Source organism: Eubalaena glacialis, chromosome 4 (genome assembly GCF_028564815.1).
Source record: "Eubalaena glacialis isolate mEubGla1 chromosome 4, mEubGla1.1.hap2.+ XY, whole genome shotgun sequence".
NCBI classification, from domain to species: Eukaryota; Metazoa; Chordata; class Mammalia; order Artiodactyla; family Balaenidae; genus Eubalaena; species Eubalaena glacialis.
Window position 1 is genome coordinate 109,702,065 of NC_083719.1, and position 21,898 is coordinate 109,723,962.

The 21,898-nt window shown below is 36.0% G+C and overlaps 1 protein-coding gene across 4 annotated transcripts in view; it reads right to left on the reverse strand.

Annotated features, from left to right (window-relative positions):
- The window catches only part of RAPGEF6 (Rap guanine nucleotide exchange factor 6), a 231,800-nt gene that overhangs the window by 49,799 nt on the left and 160,103 nt on the right, over positions 1-21,898 (reverse strand). For all 4 annotated transcript variants that reach the window (XM_061189561.1, XM_061189562.1, XM_061189560.1 and 1 more), the window contains exons 13-17: positions 21,330-21,437; positions 19,498-19,701; positions 16,393-16,501; positions 8,232-8,472; positions 554-711 (exon numbers count right to left, since the gene is read on the reverse strand). In XM_061189561.1, coding sequence (XP_061045544.1) covers positions 554-711; positions 8,232-8,472; positions 16,393-16,501; positions 19,498-19,701; positions 21,330-21,437 — 820 coding nt within the window. The remainder of the gene's footprint in view (positions 1-553; positions 712-8,231; positions 8,473-16,392; positions 16,502-19,497; positions 19,702-21,329; positions 21,438-21,898) is intronic.

Below are 21,898 nucleotides of genomic sequence, written 5' to 3' on the forward strand. Positions count from 1 at the left end.
TTACATAGTTATATGACAATTTCTGCCTCTGAGCGTAAACAGATGCAGAAAAATAAACGATGTCCCACAATGAAAGTCTGAACACCAATGAAAAAGATGATATAGTACTTTAATTAACAATACTGTATATAACAAAAACAACTTTAGCTTCAGGTGGTGGAGAGAAAAATCAGTGTTTCTAGAAAACTACTAACACATTTCTGTACATCACAGAGGAAGGTAAGTGAGACAACTTAGACTAAAATAATCTGTCTTATTCCTTTCCATATTCTGGGTAACATGTTTCTTGACTGAGAAGAAGTATCTCTGCTTTCATTCCATTGCTCTGATTAGGGTTACCAACAGATAATGTACTTCTCTTTCATATCGGAAGTACCACCACTCCAGTTTAGACAAAACGACATAATGTTCTCTTTAGCTTTTTTGCATTTAAGTCAAAATATAGAGGTGAGAAAAGAGGACTGCAAGCAAATCCAGTATTTGTTGCACAAGGCTCAACCACCTATTTATCTATCTGGTACCAACATGGCTGAATAAAATAAACAAAAATTACCTGAGGGATTAGAAAAATCCAACATGCTGGTGGTAGGCTGCAGGAGATCAGGGCTGCTGGATGAGAGTGTTCCAGGGATAGGCATTATGGCCAAACTGTGCCTACAGTGTCTCGTTCCCACAATGCTGTCGTCCTGTGACTGGCTCAGGCCTACATCACTTCAAAAGAATGTAATATATCACTTTAAAGTATTTGAGGGGTCTTAATAGTGTACATTTCTGTTCCCTGTGCACTAAGGCATATAGGACCAATTCAAAGTAATGATTTTAAAATAGTACAGCAATTTAAAAAATAGGACAAGTGTAATAATGAAAATGGCAATAAAATGTTTTTTAACAATTACACTCAAATAAAATTTAACTTACACATCTAGGTAATTCTACTACAGTTGACCCTTGAACAACGCAGGTTGAACTAAGCAGGTCCACTTATGCACGAATATTTCTCAATAGGAGTAAATACTACAGTACTACACGGTCCGTGGTTGGTTGAATCTGCAGATGTGAGGAACCACAGACATGTAGGGCCAACTATAAATTTTACATGAATTAACCCCTGCATTGTTCAAGGGTGGAATGTACATCATAGAGAAATGTTTGTATTTCATATTTAGTTTCTGCTGGTTTTGGTAGAGAAAATGAACCTGAGTGGGGAGTCCTTGAGGTCTGCCAGTTTCATTAGACACTAATATATATACCCAACAATGCACAGGGCTACAGCAAGGTTCATCCTCTTGGCGGAAAAGCTTGGCAACCTTCTAGGCAAAGGATGGAGTTGGGTGTGAACCCAAGCCAAAAATATGGCAGGTTGTAGAAAACAATGGGGCCAGGTTCAAGTGACAAAATAAGACAGGTCTTTAAACATATGAGTAACCTGGGAACTGCTCAAACCAGCAAGTACAGAGAAAAGAAAACAGGAAGACAACATAGAAAACAGCAACAAACAAGAGCAATTTGTGACAAATAGAAAGGAGAAGGAAAAAGAGGACCAAAAATGAAAATAGAAGAAAAAGAATTTTACAGTCGCTAGTTTATTCTAAGGGTATATTATTTCTTGTGTGATCTCTCAAGTCTAGTTATTTGGCTGTTCCCTAGGTAAGAACATCAAAACCAAAGCAGAAAGCAAGTCATCGAAAGTTAACTGCCTGTAAAGGTTTCAAAAACAAGTATCAATTAAATGGTCATATTTAAGCAAATATTTTCTTTAAAATATTTTAGAGGTGTTAAGTAGGCAATTCTAAAACCATTTAAGAGAAAAAATAACAACAAATAAATGTAACCCTGTCACTTAAGGTTTAGATATCCCCAAAAGTTCTATAAAACACAGGATAAGCAAAACAGTCCTATACAAACAAAGGACAGCAATGAAGACTTCCGTCAGCATCAACAACCAAAATACCACTTAGTTCTAAGCATTGGTTTTAACTGGTTAAAACCAATGCTTTGGGTTAATATTAATTCCCATCTATATTTTTTTCAATGTAGCATTCTACCCAGTATTTGCTACATATACAAACAGTTATCACAGAATACTTACCTATTATCTTGCGATGGATTGATAAGGTCTGAGTGATATGGGATACTTCCTGAATATGTTAGGAGTTAAAAATAGGATGCAAGCAGATTAGGAAACTATGTAAGATGGAGTTTAGAGGACTGTTAAATAAACAGCTAAAGGACTGTTAGGAGCCAGACAAGGATGAGAGCCAGGACAAGACAGAGAGAGAGAAGTCAGGGAGAAGCATGAAGACATGGAAGAAAGCAAAGATAAGTGTGTCAAGAGCAAGCTATGTCAGACAGACCTGGGTTATTAGCTGTGTGACCTCAGGGAAATTTCTTTCTGTTTCTGAACCTTGGTTACCTCCAAAATTGTGAATAATACTATTGATCCCCCAGGACTATGGCAAACATTAAATTAGGTAATGTAGGTGAGCATTTTGGCACAGAGAAAAACAGGATTCCTACTTTTAAGAAGATAGTAGTACTTTTACTGAAATTAAAATAGAATAATACAGGGACTTCGCTGGTGGCACAGTGGTTAAGAATCCGCCTGCCAATGCAGGGGACACGGGCTCCAGCCCTGGTCTGGGAAGATCCCACATTCTGTGGAGCAACTAAGCCCATGCGCCACAACTACTGAGCATGCAGTCTAGAGCCCGCGAGCCACAACTACTGAAGCCCGCGTGCCTACAGCCTGTGCTCCACAACAAGAGAAGCCACTGCAATGAGAAGCCTGTACACTGCAACGAAGAGTAGCCCCGCTCGCCGCAACTAGAGAAAGCCCGCGTGCAGCAATGAAGACCCAACACAGCCAAAAATAAAATAAATTTATATATATTAAAAAACAAATAGAATAATACATACCTAGGAAGGATTTTACACAATTCACACTGAGAAACAGAGGAGGGCAGGGTGGGTACAACAGGTAAAGGCACTACAGAAAGAGGAAACGCTTTCCTGGGGGAGAGAATGCAGTCTAATCTTACAGATAAAGCAAAGGGAATATTTTATTTGACAAGAAATTTTTATTTATGTTAAGTTGGTTCCTTATAATTTTTTTAAAGATTTTTTTGATGTGGACCATTTTTAAAGTCTTTATTGAATTTGTTACAATATTGCTTCTGTTTTATGTTTTGGTGTTTTGGCCGAGAGGCATGGGGGATCTTAATTCCCCGACCAGGGATCGAACCCACACTCCCTGCATTGGAAGGCGAAGTCTTAACCACTGGACTGCTAGGGAAGTCCCGGTTCCTTATAATTAGGTGTGTATTCCTAAAGATCAGCACTAAATGTTTTAAGATTAGGTAAGAGAAAAAAAGGAGGGGGGGCTTTCACACATATTTTATTTACAGCTTTGTAAGTATTTTGGCAACAATTCATATTACATAAAAAATAAAGATTTTTAAAAATACAAGTCTTTCTTTGATTTCTGAAAACAAACCTGCCAGTTAGTTTTTGGACACAGAGAGTCAGGTAAATAAATCCAAGGAAGCAAACTGTTAAAAAGATTATCTGGTCCTACTAACAACCAAAGTCGAAACAACCTTAACAATGTTAAAAAGTTACAATTTTCTATTAAAGAGAATTGGCTGTCACTTGCAATAATCTGGAATTTACTATAGAGACTCAGAAGTGCATGAAATACTAAAAGTCTTTACTTCTCTTACTGATGTTATTTAGCATTACCTCTGCTTTTTAATAAACAATAGCTATGACACTGCACAGTTAAAATAATATAAAGCTGGTTACATATTCATGGTAATTAAGGTGAGAACATATATAAATGAAAACTATACTAATGTTATGTACAACCCCTGCTATGACATTAATGAAATAGAATCTAACTGACAAAATATCCATGCTTGCTTGGAAGCTGAATTTATAAAGCCTATTTGCAAATAATTATGTCATTTCTTACCAAAACAGTCTTCTAACAAGGTGATGCACTAACAGAAACAAGATAGTTTTAAAAAATTCCTCAATAATTCCTGATACTGAATTTACTTAGAATAAAAGTATATTTTAGTTTCATTACATGAAACTAAAAAGGCTACATAAATATCATCAATATGCAAATAAAAAATAATCCCAATATTAAAAGCAAACAAGGAAAGAATGCTGACAAGAAATGGAAAGAAAAAACTAATTCCTAATAAGCAAACAAGGCAGTCTACTTCTGGGACTGTTACAATGAATTATATACTTAGACAATCCATGATGAAAGAAAACAAAAGGTATGATTCAGATTTCCTGAATTGTGAAATATTTCCAGGTCAAGAAAATCCACATTGCTATGTCTTAATTTACAGATGTTATTCAAAATCAATTAGCTTTTTTTTTTTTTTTCACTTCTAATTTTCAGGAGTATTCTTTCATTTTAAAATTATGTCACGGTTAGGGGTTTGGGGAATTACCTATTCTTATCTCAACTATCTGTTCCTTCCTTACATTCATTTTCTTTACTCCTCTCACAGATGTGGACATTCTCTCTTACAGTATTTCTATGACAACTCATGCCCTACTCTTAAAGTGGGTGCTGCAAAAGGCAGAGCCAAGTGCCCCTTCCAAAGAGTCCTGACACATAGGAGCCATCAAGAAATTGTGGAATTAAACTCATAAAAAATTTTTCTCAATTAAAAAATATTCAAACCAAAAAATTTTTTAAATACAAAAAACGAGCAAGCAAGCAAGAAATGGAAAATTTACCTATAAAGCTACTTAGAGAAAACCACAATCAACCTTCTTCCTTCTAGTCATTTCGTGGTAAATAGCACAATTTATTTAACCAGTCTTTTGCAACTGGACATTTAGGGTTTTCCAATTTTGTTTTATTATGAATAATATTACTAAGAACATCTGTATATAAATCTTCATCTAATTATTATCAGATATTGAATTACTGAATCAAAGCTATGAACATTTTTAAAGCTCTTACTAAAAAAAAAAGCCCAAATGCTTTATAGAAAGGTTGCATCATTTTATGTTCCCACAGCAATCTGAGCTTATTATCTCTCTTGCGTTATCAATTCAGAAACTGACTATTCTAACAACCTGTGGTGAAACAAACAATATTCCATTTAAAACTGTGTACCCTTGATTATTATTATTATTTTAATTTTTGGCCTTGCTGCACAGCTTGCGGGATCTTAGTTCCCCATCCAGGGATTGAAGCCGGGCCCATGGCAGTGAAAGCGCTGAGTCCTAACCACTGAACGGCCAGGAAATTCCTTATCCTTGATTATTACTGATTCAGAACATCTGATTCATGTTCTCTGCCTGTTTTTCTACTGAACTTCTAGTGATATGTGTGTGTGTGTGTGTGTAGCAAAAGGGATTGTCTGAATTAATTTGTAATGATTTAGTGCAAAGAAATAACACACATTCTCAAAAATGCAAAGTAGCCAGCCTGAATTGTAAAATGACAAATTCGTTCTCTCTGTAAAATAGGGTCCAGTAGAAAACCGTAAAATAATTTGTTTTGGGGGATATTTATATAATTATTTATATAAAATATAATTTATAAAATTATTAGCATTATGTTTAGAAGAGATAACCAGTTTAATATTAACTCCCAAAGGGCAGCATTTTATTCATATTTGTATTCACAGCCAACAGCCTCCTGCTGGCACAAAGGAGACAATAAATGCTTGCTAACAACAACAACAACAAAAAAATCCCTCTGAGTTTAAGTAAAACGATTTTTATTAGATCTTTCATTTTGGGAGGTCCTAATATAAAGAAATAATGCTTGAAAATTTAATTGCTCCTGGTGTAAGCAAAGATAGAATCCAACTGGAGTAACCAATTTCCACTTCCTGAAGGAAACATTATAGAGATGAGATGTTGATTTAGGTGCCTGACACTTGAATATAGCTGGGTGAAATGTGACACAAACAAGCTAAAGTTAGTTGCAATCACAGTGTTCTCTGGCTTTTCATGACACACGTGTCACAACTGTGCCACAATGTGTTCAAAATGAGACCCTGTTAAAGGAGATACATGTATTCCAGACCAAACACCCAAGGTTTTCTGGAAATGGAACTCAGAGCATTACCTCCTGAGGAACTCCCCCTGTGAACTCTCTTCTGCCTTCTGGTCCTCCATTCCTTTCTCTTTTCCTCAGTGCCTTCATGCAGCCTTCCTGTCATCCAAAACTGTCCCCAATCTCTTCAGTGTGGGCTGGTCCCTCTAATATTTTCCTTATTCAATTCTCATTTGTGAGAAGAAGCTTATTCTTACAGTGTTTGCCATGCTGCTGTCGTACTACAGTATGCTCTATATTAAAAGAATCTTGCTATTTTAAAGTTATGATATTTTATAAACCTCAAGGAGAACAGTTCACTCAAAAAGGAATGAGTAATAAACTTTCTAGAAACGAGAGACATTATGCATACAGCTCAGGATGTTTCAATCCCCTGTGAGCCCCAAATTAAATGAAGAATACACGTGTTTCCCTGAATTGAAAATAAAAACTCATGAAGAAGAGCATTTTCTCATCAGGAAATTCTTGAGATCTTTAATTAAAAGATGAGAGCTGACATTCACCTTGTTCCAAGTTGCCTTCTAATTAATTGCCTTGCTATTACTGCTACATTGTGCTCCACCTTCAACCCCAAATCACTAACACAGCTAAAAGAGAGATCTTCCTAAAAGATCTTACCACAAATCTTACCACATCATATGCCTTTGATGGCTCCCTATTATGACATGGTGAAATCCATATCTTTAGCATAATATTCAAAATCCTTCACTTACCTATCTATCATGCTTCATCTTTAGGTGTGCACTGAGAAACACAGTCTACTCAAACCTACCAAGCTTGCTCCTGCCTTTGTACACATCAAAACATTTATCACCCTGTAATGGACCACTTGCCTAGTTTTCCCTTTTAGATGATCAACTCTTGCAGGGCAAGAAACTTGTTCTACTTCCAATATTTCTGTCTCTGGATATTGTGCCTATTTTATAATAAATGTGTGAAGAATAACGGGTTCCTGCTATGAATTCCTTAAAGGCAGGGACTACCTCTTTCCAGCTCTATAATTAACATCTGGAACAGTGCCAAAAACTCTCAGGAGCCCCAAATTAAGTATTTTCTTTGAATATGCTTTCTTTTTTTTTTTCCCCCACTGATTCATTGTCTTAATTCAACAAATACTGAGTGACTACTATGTGGTAAGTACTGTATTTGATTAGAACGTTTGTGATTACTTTAGAAAGTAGATAATATAAAATATACACAGGTATAATATATACTAGAGTAATTCCAAGTCATGACCCTGTATTCATTTTATCAGTATTTTACAGGCTTTAATTTGCATTTAAGTTCCTGAAGTTTTACTAAGTTTTGGTGATATTTCATTTTGAAAATAGAAATAAATTTGATTGAAAAGGTCAGCTTTAGAATTCAAGAAGGAATAAATAGTGCAATAAGAGAAAGATGATTTAAAAGGCAAAAAAATAGGGCTTCCCTGGTGGCACAGTGGTTAAGAATCCACCAACCAATGCAGGAAACATGGGTTCGAGCCCTGGTCCGGGAAGATCCCACATGCCACGGAGCAACAAAGCCCGTGCACCACAACTACTGAGCGTGCACTCTAGAGCTCGCGAGCCACAACTACTGAGCCCGCATGCCACAACTACTGAAGCCTGCGTGCCTAGAGCCCGTGCTCCACAACAAGAGAAGCCACCGCAATGAGAAGCCCGCGCACTGCAACAAAGAGTAGCCCCCGCTCGTCGCAACTAGAGAAAGCCCACACGCAACAACAAAGACCCAATGCAGCCAAAAATAAATAAAATAAAAAAATAAATTTTTTAAAGAAAGCAAAAAAATAGTATCAGTGAATATGTCCCAAGTTTTAAGGTGTCCAAATTTGTAGATCAAGGGACTGATACTGGACCAAAAATATACAAAAAAAGATTTCATAAAATAAAACGAGCAATCTTTTCTAAAATTCAAAACAAGGCTAATGGAAGAATACATAATCTAACAATGGTAACTTCTTGGAAGTGATGAGGAGACATTTAGAATTTACTCTTACTTATTTATGGATTGCTTGTAGATTTTATGATGCAACAGTTGTATAAAAAACAAAACTGACCCAAAACTTCCCTTTGCCCACAAAAATCTTTACGGTCAATAGGAAAATGCCTACATGACTAAGATTGCTGTTACCTACCTAAACAGTTTTGGAGGCAATATACTAAATCGTGTTTTATCCAAAATTTTCCTGATTTTGTTTCTTCCACCTGAAACAGTATTTGCTTTTATTTTCTTGTTTCCTTTCTCCTGTGATGTCTGTTCAATATCTCCTGGTACATCCTGGATTGAGTGGCGATTACTTTTCTTTTCAGCAATTTTGGGAATATGAGGAACACCAGATTTCTCTTGTTCGGTCCTAGTAAGTAACTCTTTGAACACTGTGGAAATAAATAAATAAAACTGTCATTTCTTTTCTTCTCATTAGAAAGTTTTTATATCCACAACAAATTTTAAAAATAAACATAGTTGCTTTCTATCACTGGGCCTTTCACAGCCTCATTCATTAAAACTCATTTCATTATGAAATTTATACTCACCCTTTATTAATCAGCTATATCCATTTTTCAGCTTTTATACCTGACTGTACTTATGATGTTGTCCAATAGTGATAAAAGAAATTCACTGGGGAAAACAGAAATGAAGCAGGCAGATTGCCAGCATGTTTCAAAAGCCCAAGGTTCCTATTTAGGTAATAAGCAGTATAATTGCTAATCAACCCAGATTTTATAGAAATAGATAATTAGATTCTACTATTTATATGTTAACCCTCATCATTTGAGATGAGATATAAGTACTATAAGTCAGGCCCTGTTCTGTAAAATTTAGCCATCAACAAAATGGGAAGAGCTCTGCTGGACCTGCTTTTACCAGAAATAAATAGTACTAAATTTTGTAATATATGACAATTTCCTCAAGGTAACATCTGTGAGACTTAATTCAGTAGAGTGAAAGCCACTAAGCATTCACTACAGCGGTCTGAAGTAAAAAACCAAGCATTTATAGATAACTTTCTATCAATCCTAAGTCTGGTTGAGTTATACTTCATCCTTAAGGAAAGTACAAGCACAGTGGGGCATTTGCCTTTCCAGCAATCTCTTTGCCTAGATCCAGGCAAGCTTATGAAAAGCACAGTTTCTGTCTTCAAGATAACAGAAATCTTTGGGAGTCACCTTTCAAAGATACCTTGCTTGATTAAAATACAGTAAATTCTTTTCAGTCGTCTTAAAAAATTTCACTTTATTTTAAGCCACGTGGTAAAAATAAAAATGCTTTTTTGAGCTAAAATCAAGATACTCACCAATTCAAAAAATATTTACTGACCTATGAACATGTCAAGCACTATGCTAGATGTTTGCGGTTTCCTCCTGTTGTGAAACATAGTCAGTCAAAGATACATGGTACAGAGAGAACATAACGTGAGGAACTAGTTAAGAGAGCAAGAAAGGGAAAATTGTCCTTCATTAAGTCACTGTGTTAAGAAGAGATCAGTACAGTGAGTTGATTTTAACTAGGCAAAGGGAGAAGAAGGATTAATTCTAGGTAGAGGAAATCTCAAGTTTAAAGTACCTGTGGTAGAAGGAAAATTCAAGAAAATGAAGATGACTGAAGAACAAGGTAGAGAAAGGGCTTGATAATGCTATGGTAAGGTGTCTGAATTTTCTGTTAAGAGCAACAGGAAATCTCTGGGCAGCAGATATCCCTGGCTGCAGTGTGTATGTAAGGTGACTCAAGAGTGTAAAAAGTAGTTTATATCTTCACTGGACTTGTGTATATAAGTAAAAATCTGCAGAGCTTGTGATTTGTAGATAAAGAAATGATTGTGTTAAACTAAAAAAAAATAGTGAGGGACAAAAATTAATGTCGGTAAGCAAATGTAATTACAATACCATTAAACATCAATATCAGATATAATATATGAACCAAAAATGAAGGTGTCCAAGAATTAATAAAAGAAATGTTTAATAAATTTGACTACACAAAGATTAAAGATTTCTCTCTCTACATATATGTATGTGTGTATGTGTATTTACACACACAACCCAAAACAAATGAACAAACAAGGAAAGTCAAAAGACAACTGGGGAAAAAATTTGCAACCCTTAGGACCAAGAGATACTGTTATTTATTTATAAGGCATTCAAACAAATCAATAAAAGATGAATAACTCAACATAAAAATGGACAAATGAAGACTGTTCATAAAGAAGAAATGTTAGCACATAAGAAAAGTGCTCAACTTCCTTCATTATTAAAGACTGTATATCAGGAACTGTGAAGTTGATTATACCCACTGCAGAGGCATTCTTATACATTGATGAATGAAGTGTACATAGACTGGGGAAACTTTTAGAAAGTAAAACCACAGTAACTATAAAAGTAATTCCACTCTGAGGAATTTATCTTATAGCTATATCTATATAAACATAAAAGATAAGTACAAAGGATTATTACATCATTGTAAATAGCAAAAACTATAAACAACCTAAAACATCCATCAATATGACATCAGATCAATAGATTATGATAATAGTGTGATGGAATTCGATGCAATAACAATTACACAAGAAGTAAACCTGTATGAACTGCTGTGGAAAAGTATAGAATATTGTACACAATATGGTCCCACTGGGTGTCTTTCTTTAGTACTGTAATTTGCAAAACATGCATGTATTACTTTTATTAAACAATTAAAATGCTAATAATAAAATTATCTGAGTGGTGGGATTTTTAAAGATGTTAGAAAGTTGTGAAAAGTAAGAGGAATGGATGAATAAAAACTCCCGAGCAGGAAGAGGGTAAACTGAGATTGCCAGCTGTTTTCTTCTCTGGGGACATTGCTGAATCTAAATATAAACAAAAGGTGAGGCTCAGGTAGAAGGACTCTACTAGAGGAAAGAGAAGTTTTGATGGCTGCGAGTACTGGCAAGAAAACTGGAATACAGAGAGGCACCAAAGCAGTGTCACTTTTCTTCATGAGATATCTCTATTAGTAAGACAAGGCATGAGGCTGGAAATTTCTTAGACTCTCGTGGTACTCAGGAGACAAAGTCACACAACAGGGAGAGACTTCCAACAAACACACAACAGATTTATCTGCTCGGGGTGGGAGGCTAAAGAGCTAAGCTCAAAATCTCTGAAGGGAAAAACTTAAAAAAAAAGGAGACAGAAAGGTACCAGATTCTGAATCAAGAGATTGGAGGTGGGGGAGGAGGTAGGAGGACAAGGCTGAATAAGCAGAGTCAAATTTCCCACAATCTCTCAGTTGTTAGAGACAAAGTTCCATTAGAGGAGGGGCCTACATTAAGCACATGACAAGTCTCTCAACTTGAAACCAATGGACACAGTCTAAGTAATTCTGTAACCCAGCCTGACCCAGCTCACTTCCCCTTACCCTATGTGATTAAACAGAGGAAATGGCAAATCCTATCTGTGAGAAAATACTAATTTCACTACTAAGGTTCCTTTGTATACAAAGTACAGCATACACTAAAAATTTTAAGACTCACAAAGAAAGAAAATAGCCAGAGGGAAAAATAGAATAAAAGATAATCCAAATGTTAGAGTTAATACACAAGGACTTTATAACAACCATTACAAATATATTAAAGAACATAGAGGAAAAGAGATATAATGGATGAAAAGATGAAGAAAAAGATGAAGAAGTGCAACAGAGGACTGGAGATTCAAGTGGATATTCCAGAACTGAAAAATATCTAAAATTAAATTCAGTGCATGCATTTATCAGTAGACTGGATACAGCAGAAAATAGGATTACTTTCTTAAACACAGGTCATTACAAAATACCCAAACTGAAAGAAAGAAAAAATTGGAAAGAATAGAACAGAATGTAAGAGATAGATGGGATGCAAATCTTCTAACATATAAGTAACTGATTTCCCACATGGGAGGGAAAGAAAAAGGGGCAGTAGTAATTAATAATGGCCATGAAATTTTGAAAACTGATAAGCAAACAACAATGCACAAATTCAAATGCTGAGCAAACCCCATACAAAATAAATACAAAGAAAACTGTGACGAATCCTTGTTACAGTTAAAATTGCTCTGAGTCGTATTTGCATCCTATGGGAAATGCTGGTATTTTTGTTTAGCCTTCTGCAGATTGTGGTTCCAGTGTTCAATTTTCAAAGCCTCTGCAGTGCTATACAGATCTGTCCACTTTGTACCACCTAGTGGTCAGTCTGGGACCTGAGTAGAGGTCTGCTTGGGCCAGTTCTCAAAGTCTATGATATGCTAAATACGATCAGATTCACGCACCTACAGGATGGGGGTGAGTCCAGGATTTCATAAACAACTTTATGGGGTTGTTTTCTCCATCTTAGTTATCAACCTGGTACTTTCTAGTTCCTTAGGCCCCCTTTTTCGGACCTCTAGAGGAAAACTGTCCACTGCAGTGCCTTAGGGGCCAAGTAGAGGGGGACAGAGAGAGTGGGGGAAAAAAGCAGTGACATTGGCTTTGTTTTCTTGGAGCCACTGCTTCACTAAAGGGTGAGGAACATTTTCTCAGTCAATGCCACTGGATTGCTTGGAGGCTGGGGCCTGAGAATATGGAGAAAACAAGAGTGAAAAAAAAAAAAATCTGTGGGAATTCCCCCTCTGTCTGAGCTTTAGGAGTTTCCTTTCCCATTCCTTAAGTCAGGCTGCTTCAGGGTCCTTCTAGGTCTGCACCATAATATTCACATCTAGGTTTCATGTTGCCTTGAGTCCAGTCCAGGGGATACTGGAGTGAAAAAAAATGGTAAATTCACTTCTGGTGGTGGTACTTTGAATTCTCTGAGTTCTCAAATAGATGGATCATGATTTTTGTTTAGGTTTTATTGTTGAGTTCAGTGGGAAATGAAGGGTAGCATGTTGTTTACTCCATCTTGACCAGAACTAGAATCCTTAATTTGCTTTTTATCTTCAGGGACATAAGGACATATCAAATAGCACCTTAAAGTCTGTGTTTGATATTCTGGAGCTCCTACGGTTCTGTTTCTGTTGGTTCTGGCTTAAAATGATTTTTAAGAGGGCCTCACAATGTTTGATTGTTTGACTCCGTATTTGGAAACTTACTTTTACAAATAATAGGCTGCTGCTAGCATCTTCTAAAGAGGATTTCTATTTTCTTTTGCCAGGTACTGGAGACCTAGGGCCAGGTCAAAACTTGAGGTTCTTCTGAGTTGCCTAGAGTACAGTCCACATTCTCTTCAGAGTTAGATACTCAAGTTCTCAATCAGGAACAAATGTTGTTATGCTAGAGTGTTCTGGCCTTTAGTAGGCTCTACGCTACGAACCTTCTCTCAGCAGCTCCTTCTCTCAGCTACACTCTATGGATGGGAAAATAGCCCTGGGGAAAAAAACATCCTTTGGGGGGTACAGTCTCAGGATGAGTGGTAAGGGATTTGACACATCCAGAGTTTGTGATTTTAACAAGTGCAGGATTCCAACTCTTTCAACTTTTCCTGGGAGCCTATTGCCAAAAAAAGCTCAGTCTCTCAGTTGTTTTTTCTGTACTGGTAAATGCTCCAGGGCAGATATGGCTCCAGTTTACCTCTTTAAGGTCTAACTTCTCTGTTCAATGGCAGGTAGCTCTTCACTAGCCAGCTCCTTTAGTTGTTCTCAGTCAATACTAGAAATAGAAGACAAGTTTTTTAAACTAATTTTGCTCAGATTATAGGTGGTGCTTTGAATTGGGAGTCACATCTTTCTTTCATTCTGGAATGGCCCCTGCCATTGTTTCCTAAATACTTTCTTCTTCACATTTTCTTTTAGATCTCTTGGAATAGTGCTCAATTGCATTTTGTCTTTTTTTGCTCTATAAAGTTGATTTTCTCAAGTTACCTACTCCTTCTACTGAATGTTTCTGTCTTTTCTACTAAAATATGTCTTTGCATATTTAAAATAACCCCAAGAGGTATTTTTCTCAGTGACTGTCTTTTTTCCAAATATCCTGTTCTTGTTTTAAGGAATGAATTTTTAAATCTCTCTGTGCAGAGTTCTAGAAATGGTTTTCTTCTCCTCCTCAAATTAACTATTTTCTCCAAAATCTGTAAGCTCACTTACTAGGTTCTTTACCATCACCCCTCAATAATCCTGGTTCTCTTATAACTGGTGATCCCTTGCTGTCAGTTCTAATTAACACAAAATGACCAAGTACCTAGTATCATCTAAACAAATCTGTTTTCTGGTCACAGCTTGCCTTTTTGTAGGTGTTTTGACTGTGAATTCCATGCAGGATGACCTAACTGCTCAACTTTGCTTCATGATAATGCCAGAGTTACTGGGACTTTATTCCAGGCACCACATCCAGACTAAAATGCTCCATTTCAACAAATTTTCTACTAATATGTCTTTGAGATACTCTTTGGTGTTTTTTGCATGAGGAGAATGTTGGCTGATTACACTCTGGCTGGGGCAAGGAAGGAGGTCTTGAGGGTACGGGCCCCCTTCTGTAGCACCACGTAACTCCCACACTCTGCAACATCCAATCTAGGGTTCTGTTGGGCAATTGTTTCTCACCATCCAAAGAGTTCAGAGGTTGTGGTTTCTCTTCTTCTTGCAGCCTTCAGATCAATTTTGTCTCCCAGGGTCCATGTTGTTAACCACTACATTATACTACCTCTATGTTTTTATACACAACCACATTTGATACTAGTTAGTAATTATTATGTGCCAGGAACAAAAAAAGTTTAAAGGTACTGATGCTTATAAGTACCCTACGAGGACTTCCCTGGTGGCGCACTGGTTAAGAATCCGCCTGCCAATGCAGGGGATGTAGGTTCGAGCCCTGGTTCGGGAAGATCACACATGCCGCAGAGCAACTAAGCCCGTGTGCCACAACTACTGAGCCTGCGCTCTAGAGGCCGCGAGCCACAACTTCTGAGCCCACGTGCCACAACTACTGAAGCCTGCACACCTAGAGCCTGTGTTCCACAACGAGAAGCCACTGCAATGAGAAGCCTGTGCACCGCAACGAAGAGTAGCCCCTGCTTGCCGCAACTAGAGAAAGCCCATGCACAGCAATGAAGACCCACCGCAGCCAAAAAATAATAAAAAAAAAAAGAACCCTATGAAACAGAGCTGGAGAAACTGAATAGAGAGACTAAACAATATGCTTTAAGTGTCAGAGCAACCTCTGCTTTCATATTTTTCAAAATCAGAATCCTTTTATTTTAACTCAAAAGTTGATATTTCTAGATACTAGTCCAAAGTCTAGGAAATCCAAAAACTGTTAAGGTTTACTTATTCTATGCTAAACTTATATAATATTTGGAAATTGCCAATAGACTATTATATGCCAGATTTAGCATGATGTAATTCAGTGAAAGGGACTCAAGTGAAAAGAGGAAAAACACCAAATGTTTCATTTTTCATTATGACTAAGTGCAGGATAAGGAGGAGCCAAAGTGGGGGGAAAACACACACACACACACACACACACACACACTTCCTTTTCCATAGGCACAGTTTTAAAATGCAACTCTTATTCCTCAAATTTCAACCTAAATGATGTAGAGAAATTTTTTTCCTTCCTACTTTATAAGGACTCTTAAATTTTCTTTGATAGTTTTTAATTGCTACACTTTTTTTTTTACTGTTGCCCTTCTCAGAATTTCAGAGAAAATCCTATGAAATCTAATCAAACTAAGTCACAGTCTTCCAAAAGTTAAAAAAAAAAAAAAACCCGAATAGTAGATTAAGTTGAAAGTACAAGCTTAGTCCTTGCTTCATTCAAATAGTAACATGATCAAAACATACTATAGGAACAGTAATCAATATTTTTACAAAGAAAGGTATACTGTTATTAAAAATCGGCAATTCACTGATTAATTAATTCGATGTTTTACTGAATTTATTTCCATGAAACAGCTAATCTGGCATTCATATTATTATTTCAGAAAGCTAGCTAAAACATTAGAAGTAGACTGATGTGCACATTAGCAGGGAGAAAAAAAGCCTGACTATGACTTCTCAGTTTCATTCAGATCAATCTAAGTTTCATTCAGTATCCCCAGGCAAATTACAGTACATAATAGATACTCAGTAGACATTTCATAAATGACTAAGTGTAGTTGTACACCTATTTTAAAACTAAGATTTCAAAATAATTAAATACAAATAAAAATTCTAGAGTACAGAACACTATTATCTCAGCACTAAAGATACTAAAAATGTTCAAAAAGCTTAGATAGAAACATGTTTTAAGTATTTTTACTTTCCTCCCTTTCACTGTAGTGATTTTTTTCTTTTGTATCAACAAGCAAAAGGGCTCAGATAGTTTTTGACAACAAAACTCACCAAAAATGTTGGTCTTTACAGTAAGTGCAAGATGAGTATTATTCCTCAAAATTTCAAGGGCCTTCACAAACGTTATATTCTCAAAGTTTTGTCCATTTACTTCCATTATCTTGAGAAAAGTGTTTGAAAAATACAAATTAAGACAAAAACAGTATTAGTTATTTCTGCAATCTTAAGTTTAATGGTGAAAAAATAAAACTTAAATAAAATGCACCTATGTGTGAACAATGGTTATCTCTGTGAGTAGTGGAGTTACTATCTAATTTTTTTTCTCTGTATTGTGGTATTTTCCTAAATCTCTACTATAAACGTTTTTTTTAAAGTTCATTCCCTCTGGGATCATACTAGAAAAAAATTTTTTAAAAACGTAATGTTTTATATATGAAGGAAAATTTTTAATTGTGTCAGATCAGCTCATAAAAATTATCACCTGTGTGTGTATGTACAAATTTTAGTGAAGTATTCTAAATGCAAATTTACTGCATTTGAAAGAGAGATAAATTCATTTAAAAGTGGTACTTTAAATGCATCTAATATCATTTCCTGCCGCTGACTGAATCAGGCAGTCAAAAAGCAACAAGCACAACTGTGATGGGGTCTTGTTCCATTTGACACTGCTGATCACTCACATCAGGGCTTCACAAACTTGGCTGCACCTCAGAATCATCAGGAAGCTTATTCAAAAGTACTAATTCCAAGGAAAAAGGATAAAGAGATAAACACAATGAGAAAAAAAGGCAGCACAGAGGACAGATCTCAAGGATTGACACAAAGATTTCAAAAGGATAAAAAAGAGTGAGAAACAAAATATTAGGAAAAGAAAAAGAAAAAAAAAAAATCACAGAAGTAAAATCCCCAGAGTTCAAAAAAGTCTTCAGTCTACATACTGAAATGGATCATCTAGTACCAGGCAAAAAAATAAATAAATAAATAGATTTTTTTTTTAAAAAAAGATCCCATGAAAATTCTGAATTCCAAAGACTTAGAACAAACACTCTATAAGGATCACCGTGGGGGTTGGTGGTGGTGGGGGGAGGAGGAGAACCAGAGGTACCTAGAAAAGAAAAATAAAGGATGGTTTGGACTTCTTTTGGGCCACACTAAGTGATGTGATACTTTTCTGTGACTTCAATGTTCTGAGGGAAGAATGACTGTGATAAAAGATTTTTACACTCCACTGAACAAAAAAGTATCATCAAGACATGTAAGGACACCAAGTTATAGTACTCATTTACCCTTTTTGAAAAAAGTACTAGACAAGGTACTAGAAGTACTAGAAGACAATCGTGAGATAAAATAATGGGGACATACTGGCATAGATGAAGTGGAGGTGATCAATGAAATCAGTAAGGCAGGTGCAAATATCTAAATGATTGTTAATAATAAGCTTATGAAACTTAATGCAAATGTCAAAGTACTCTTAAAAGAGAACATCCATAATGTTAAAAAATGACTTATAATCTAGATCTAAAATCTCAGATAATTTCAACCATACTTGGGAGGACTGAGGGAAGAAGTAAAAACATGATAAATTTCTCTCCTCTGTCAGGAATGAAACCACTGGATTTTTCTTTTTTTTTTTCTTCCTGTGAAGAACGAGATTCTTAAATATGTTTACCAAAAAATACTAGAACAATAAATATAATGACTCCAGGTTCCTTGCTACTAGATATTCTTAATGAGTAGTCTGAGGAAGGTCCAGAAATCTCTATTCTATAAAACTCCCTTAGGGGAAGAAGGGTATCGTTAAAACTTTATATCAGAGTTTCTTTTCTACAATTACATCATTTTTTAAATTTTAAAATATTTTATTACGATATACGTTTTACTTATTATGTGAGAGTTTCTTAACCCCTTGCACTATTAATATTTGTTCTGGATAACTCTGTTGTGGTGGCTGCTTTGTCACGGGGTGTTGTAGGCTCTTTAGCAGTATCCCTGGCCTCTATCCACTAGATGCCAGTAGTAATTCCCAAGTCATGACAATCAAAAATAACTCCAGACATCAACAAATGTCTCCTGGGTGACAAAATTACTGCTGGTTGAGAGCCACTGTCCTGAAGTGTAGACCTTTTCATAATGTGAATGCCCTCTTTTTTTTGGCCTCGTGGCATGCGGGATCTTAGTTCCTTGACCAGGGATCGAACCTGTGCCCGCTGCAGTGGAAGCACGGACTCTTACCCACTGAACCACCACGGAAGTCCCTGTGAATGCCCTCTTAATTTAAAAAAATGACAGTATGGTTTGGTAAAAGTAAAATAAAGTCACATTCTAAATGAATGTGTGAACAAACCAAAATTTTTAAGTGGAACAAATTCAGCTTCCCAAGTGATTCAGCTAGATGAGAAACCACTCTTTGGTGTACATGAGAATTATCTAGACTCTTTGGTGTGCATGAGAATTATCTAGAGAGCTTTGTTCAAAATACAGATTTCCAGTCTTCATCTCTGCAGAATGTGATTAATATGATTACTAAGACTGAGGTGGGTCTAGGAATTTTATTTTTTAGTAAAAAGGCTGTCCGTAATCTCATTTTTGAAATATATTGTTCTATAGTTAACTAATGCCTACATGGAGAGAATAAATCCCTATCAACTTACTCCCAGTGTCTCCTTCCTTTTCCTAGTCCTTCAGCCAGCTCACTCTGCTTATGGATGTAGTTCTGTTACCATATGAACATTATTTAAACCAAAACCATCATTTATGGTAATCTTAGGCCACTTAGAGTAAGGATAGAAGTGCTTACTCCTTTACAACATGCAAGGGTAGGGTGCTAATTCTCATATGGATCTTTCTGGAATACTGTGAAGTTGCCAACTGATAGAGCTTCCTAATCCTTGGAGAATGTGCAGGACCATTCAGGTCGATAATGGCCAGACTACCATGCTGTTTCTGGACGTACTATATCAAATTTACCATTAAAAGTAATGGATATATGACAAAGACATTTTTAAAATAAACGATTTAAAAAATACTACCTCTAAAAAGAAGCTTAAAAAATACTTCCTGAAATTTACCATGCTTACTTGAAGAAATATCAGATGAGGAAAAAAGTAGCACACCTATTACTTATAAAAAGGCTTTAAGTGGTTGTTATTTACTTACCTGATCACCACGTTTCAGTCCTGCATCAGCAGCTTTGCTACCAGGTTCTACACCTTCAACAAAAATACCAAATGCCTTCTCACTTCCTCCATTTAGGCTGAAATGCAGAGGGGACTCCCGGGAAGCCTTTTGCAGTACAACCTGTCTCCACTTAGCCTTTGCAGCACAGGCAATATTCAATAACCGGAGATGACCATTCATTTTCTAGAAAGTAGAAAGGGGTAAGGTATATATAAATATATATATTTATTCCTATAGGCTTTTAACAATCACCTAAAATTATTAGAATTAGAGCTATATTTAAAATATAGAGGAAATAAAGAACATATAAATAAGGGTAAATAAAACTGAAGTAGGGAAACATTCCACCCTAGAGCACTCTCAAGAATAAGATCTCTTAATATGATTTTTTTAAAGTTCCTAGAAAAGGTTAGAAAAGATTTCAAAGTGATGTCTCATTTAGAGAGGGATGACAAAAAAAATTTCTTCTTCATTTTCTGAACCTTACTAATACATAATCTGTTATTACCATCTTGCTTATCTCCTGGCTGTTACATAAAACCAGAGTCTTTTTAAACCCTTATTTAAAACCTTAAAGGACTTGAACCACCTTCCCAACATTGTCTAACATTCAAAGACACATTCAAGTCTCCATCTCCTCTAGAAATATTATTCTTATATTATTTTAGATCTTCCTTAAACTTAGTAATATTCTAACTTTCAGGTTCTAATATCAGTTTAATATTTAACTATTCTCAAATAGTGTACTAAGTAAATCTCATGTCTATAACAAGAAGCTAAATTTTTTTCAGGGTAGGAACCAAGTCTTACACCTGTTGTGATCCTATATAACAGCTTGGAGTATAAAGTAGAATTCAATAAATACTTGATGACTGACTGGATTACTGGGGAAAAAAATCCCATGATTGTAAGGCAGTTTCTATTTTCCATAAGCCCCTTGAATATTTACATAGCCAGCACTGGAAGAGCCTCTATGGGCCTCTTAATCAAGTTCCCTGTTCATTCCCCCCATTTCACATAGAGCAGATGTGCTGCTGAAAAGGTTACAAGGAACCAAGAGGTAAGGAAAGGGACAAAAAAATCTGCCAATTTCCCCCTCTTTATTCAACTTAATCCACTTGTACTATATGAGTAATAACAATGGTTCTTGAAAATTTGCTATGTGCCAGGTTTTGCTGGCAGATTCTTATGTTTATTAACTCACTAAAATCCTCACAACAATCTCAACAATCTAGAGGCTACTGTCTATAAAATAAGACAACTGAGGCATATAAGGTTGGACAACTTGTCCAAGTTCACATATCCACCAAGTGGTGAAGTCTGAATGTTAATTCAGGCAATCTGACTCCTGAGCTGCATTATTATTTACTTCCTAAAATTTCAAGTTTCTTGGAGCAGACAACCCAGTTGCAGTTCAAAGTTTTATATCTAATAGGGAGAACAAAATGGATTTATAAATAGCTACCATGAAAGTTAAGAAGACCTTGAGGGTATTAATCGTAGGTGTTGTATATTAAGAACAAGTGAAATCACATGCAGAAGGGAGACAAAGTCTAAAGTAGATCTGATAAAGTATGTGTATTTGTATGCCTAAATCAGTGAAGACTGTGGAAGAAGCATGATTTTTCTTTGGGCGGAAGTAGCAGAGGATGAACAGAAGTCTAGAATACAGATTTGGAAGTTCTCAGAACAGGCAATCAAGACACAGGAGAAGATGAAAGCTGTTGTGAGTTGCTATTCTTCGGGGGTGGGGTGGGAGGTTGGTAAGAATCCCTAAACTCTGAAGAAGATAAAATTCTTCTGAGCCTTACTGTATCTTCCAGATTTTTTTCAAATTCCTCCAGAAATCGAGTCATAGCAGGATCACCTTCAAAATCATTAAAATGATTATTTACCCATAATAATACAATCCGTGTTACCTGCGGAAACATGGAACAGGCAGCATACGATTATACGAGAGGCATTCTTTCTGCAAAAGTAGGTTCCAAAAGCATGTCTTAAACCGAGGGGGAATTGAGCTTTATGGCTAATCCCTTTGCCCACCTGCTCACACACAAAAGGCTCATTCTAACAGAGAGGCATGTTTTAGTTTGAGCTTTTGCTTCCTTACGTACACAAGTAACAGAGAAAGCCAACACTCTGCCTTTACTGAAAAAACAAGGCTGTATACTAACATGTAAGAAGTACATGGGATGTATATTTTGGACAGTATCTTAAAACACAAGCCTCCAAGAGCAGGCAAATGTCAAAAGTGTTTCTTTAGCTGAGAACATGTTTCACCAAAATTATAATAAAAATCTGAAACTTCCTTCGTAAATACTGTGTATTTTCAAAGTTGTGAACTGATTTATTACTTTGTGCCACAGATTAACAGAAAAGT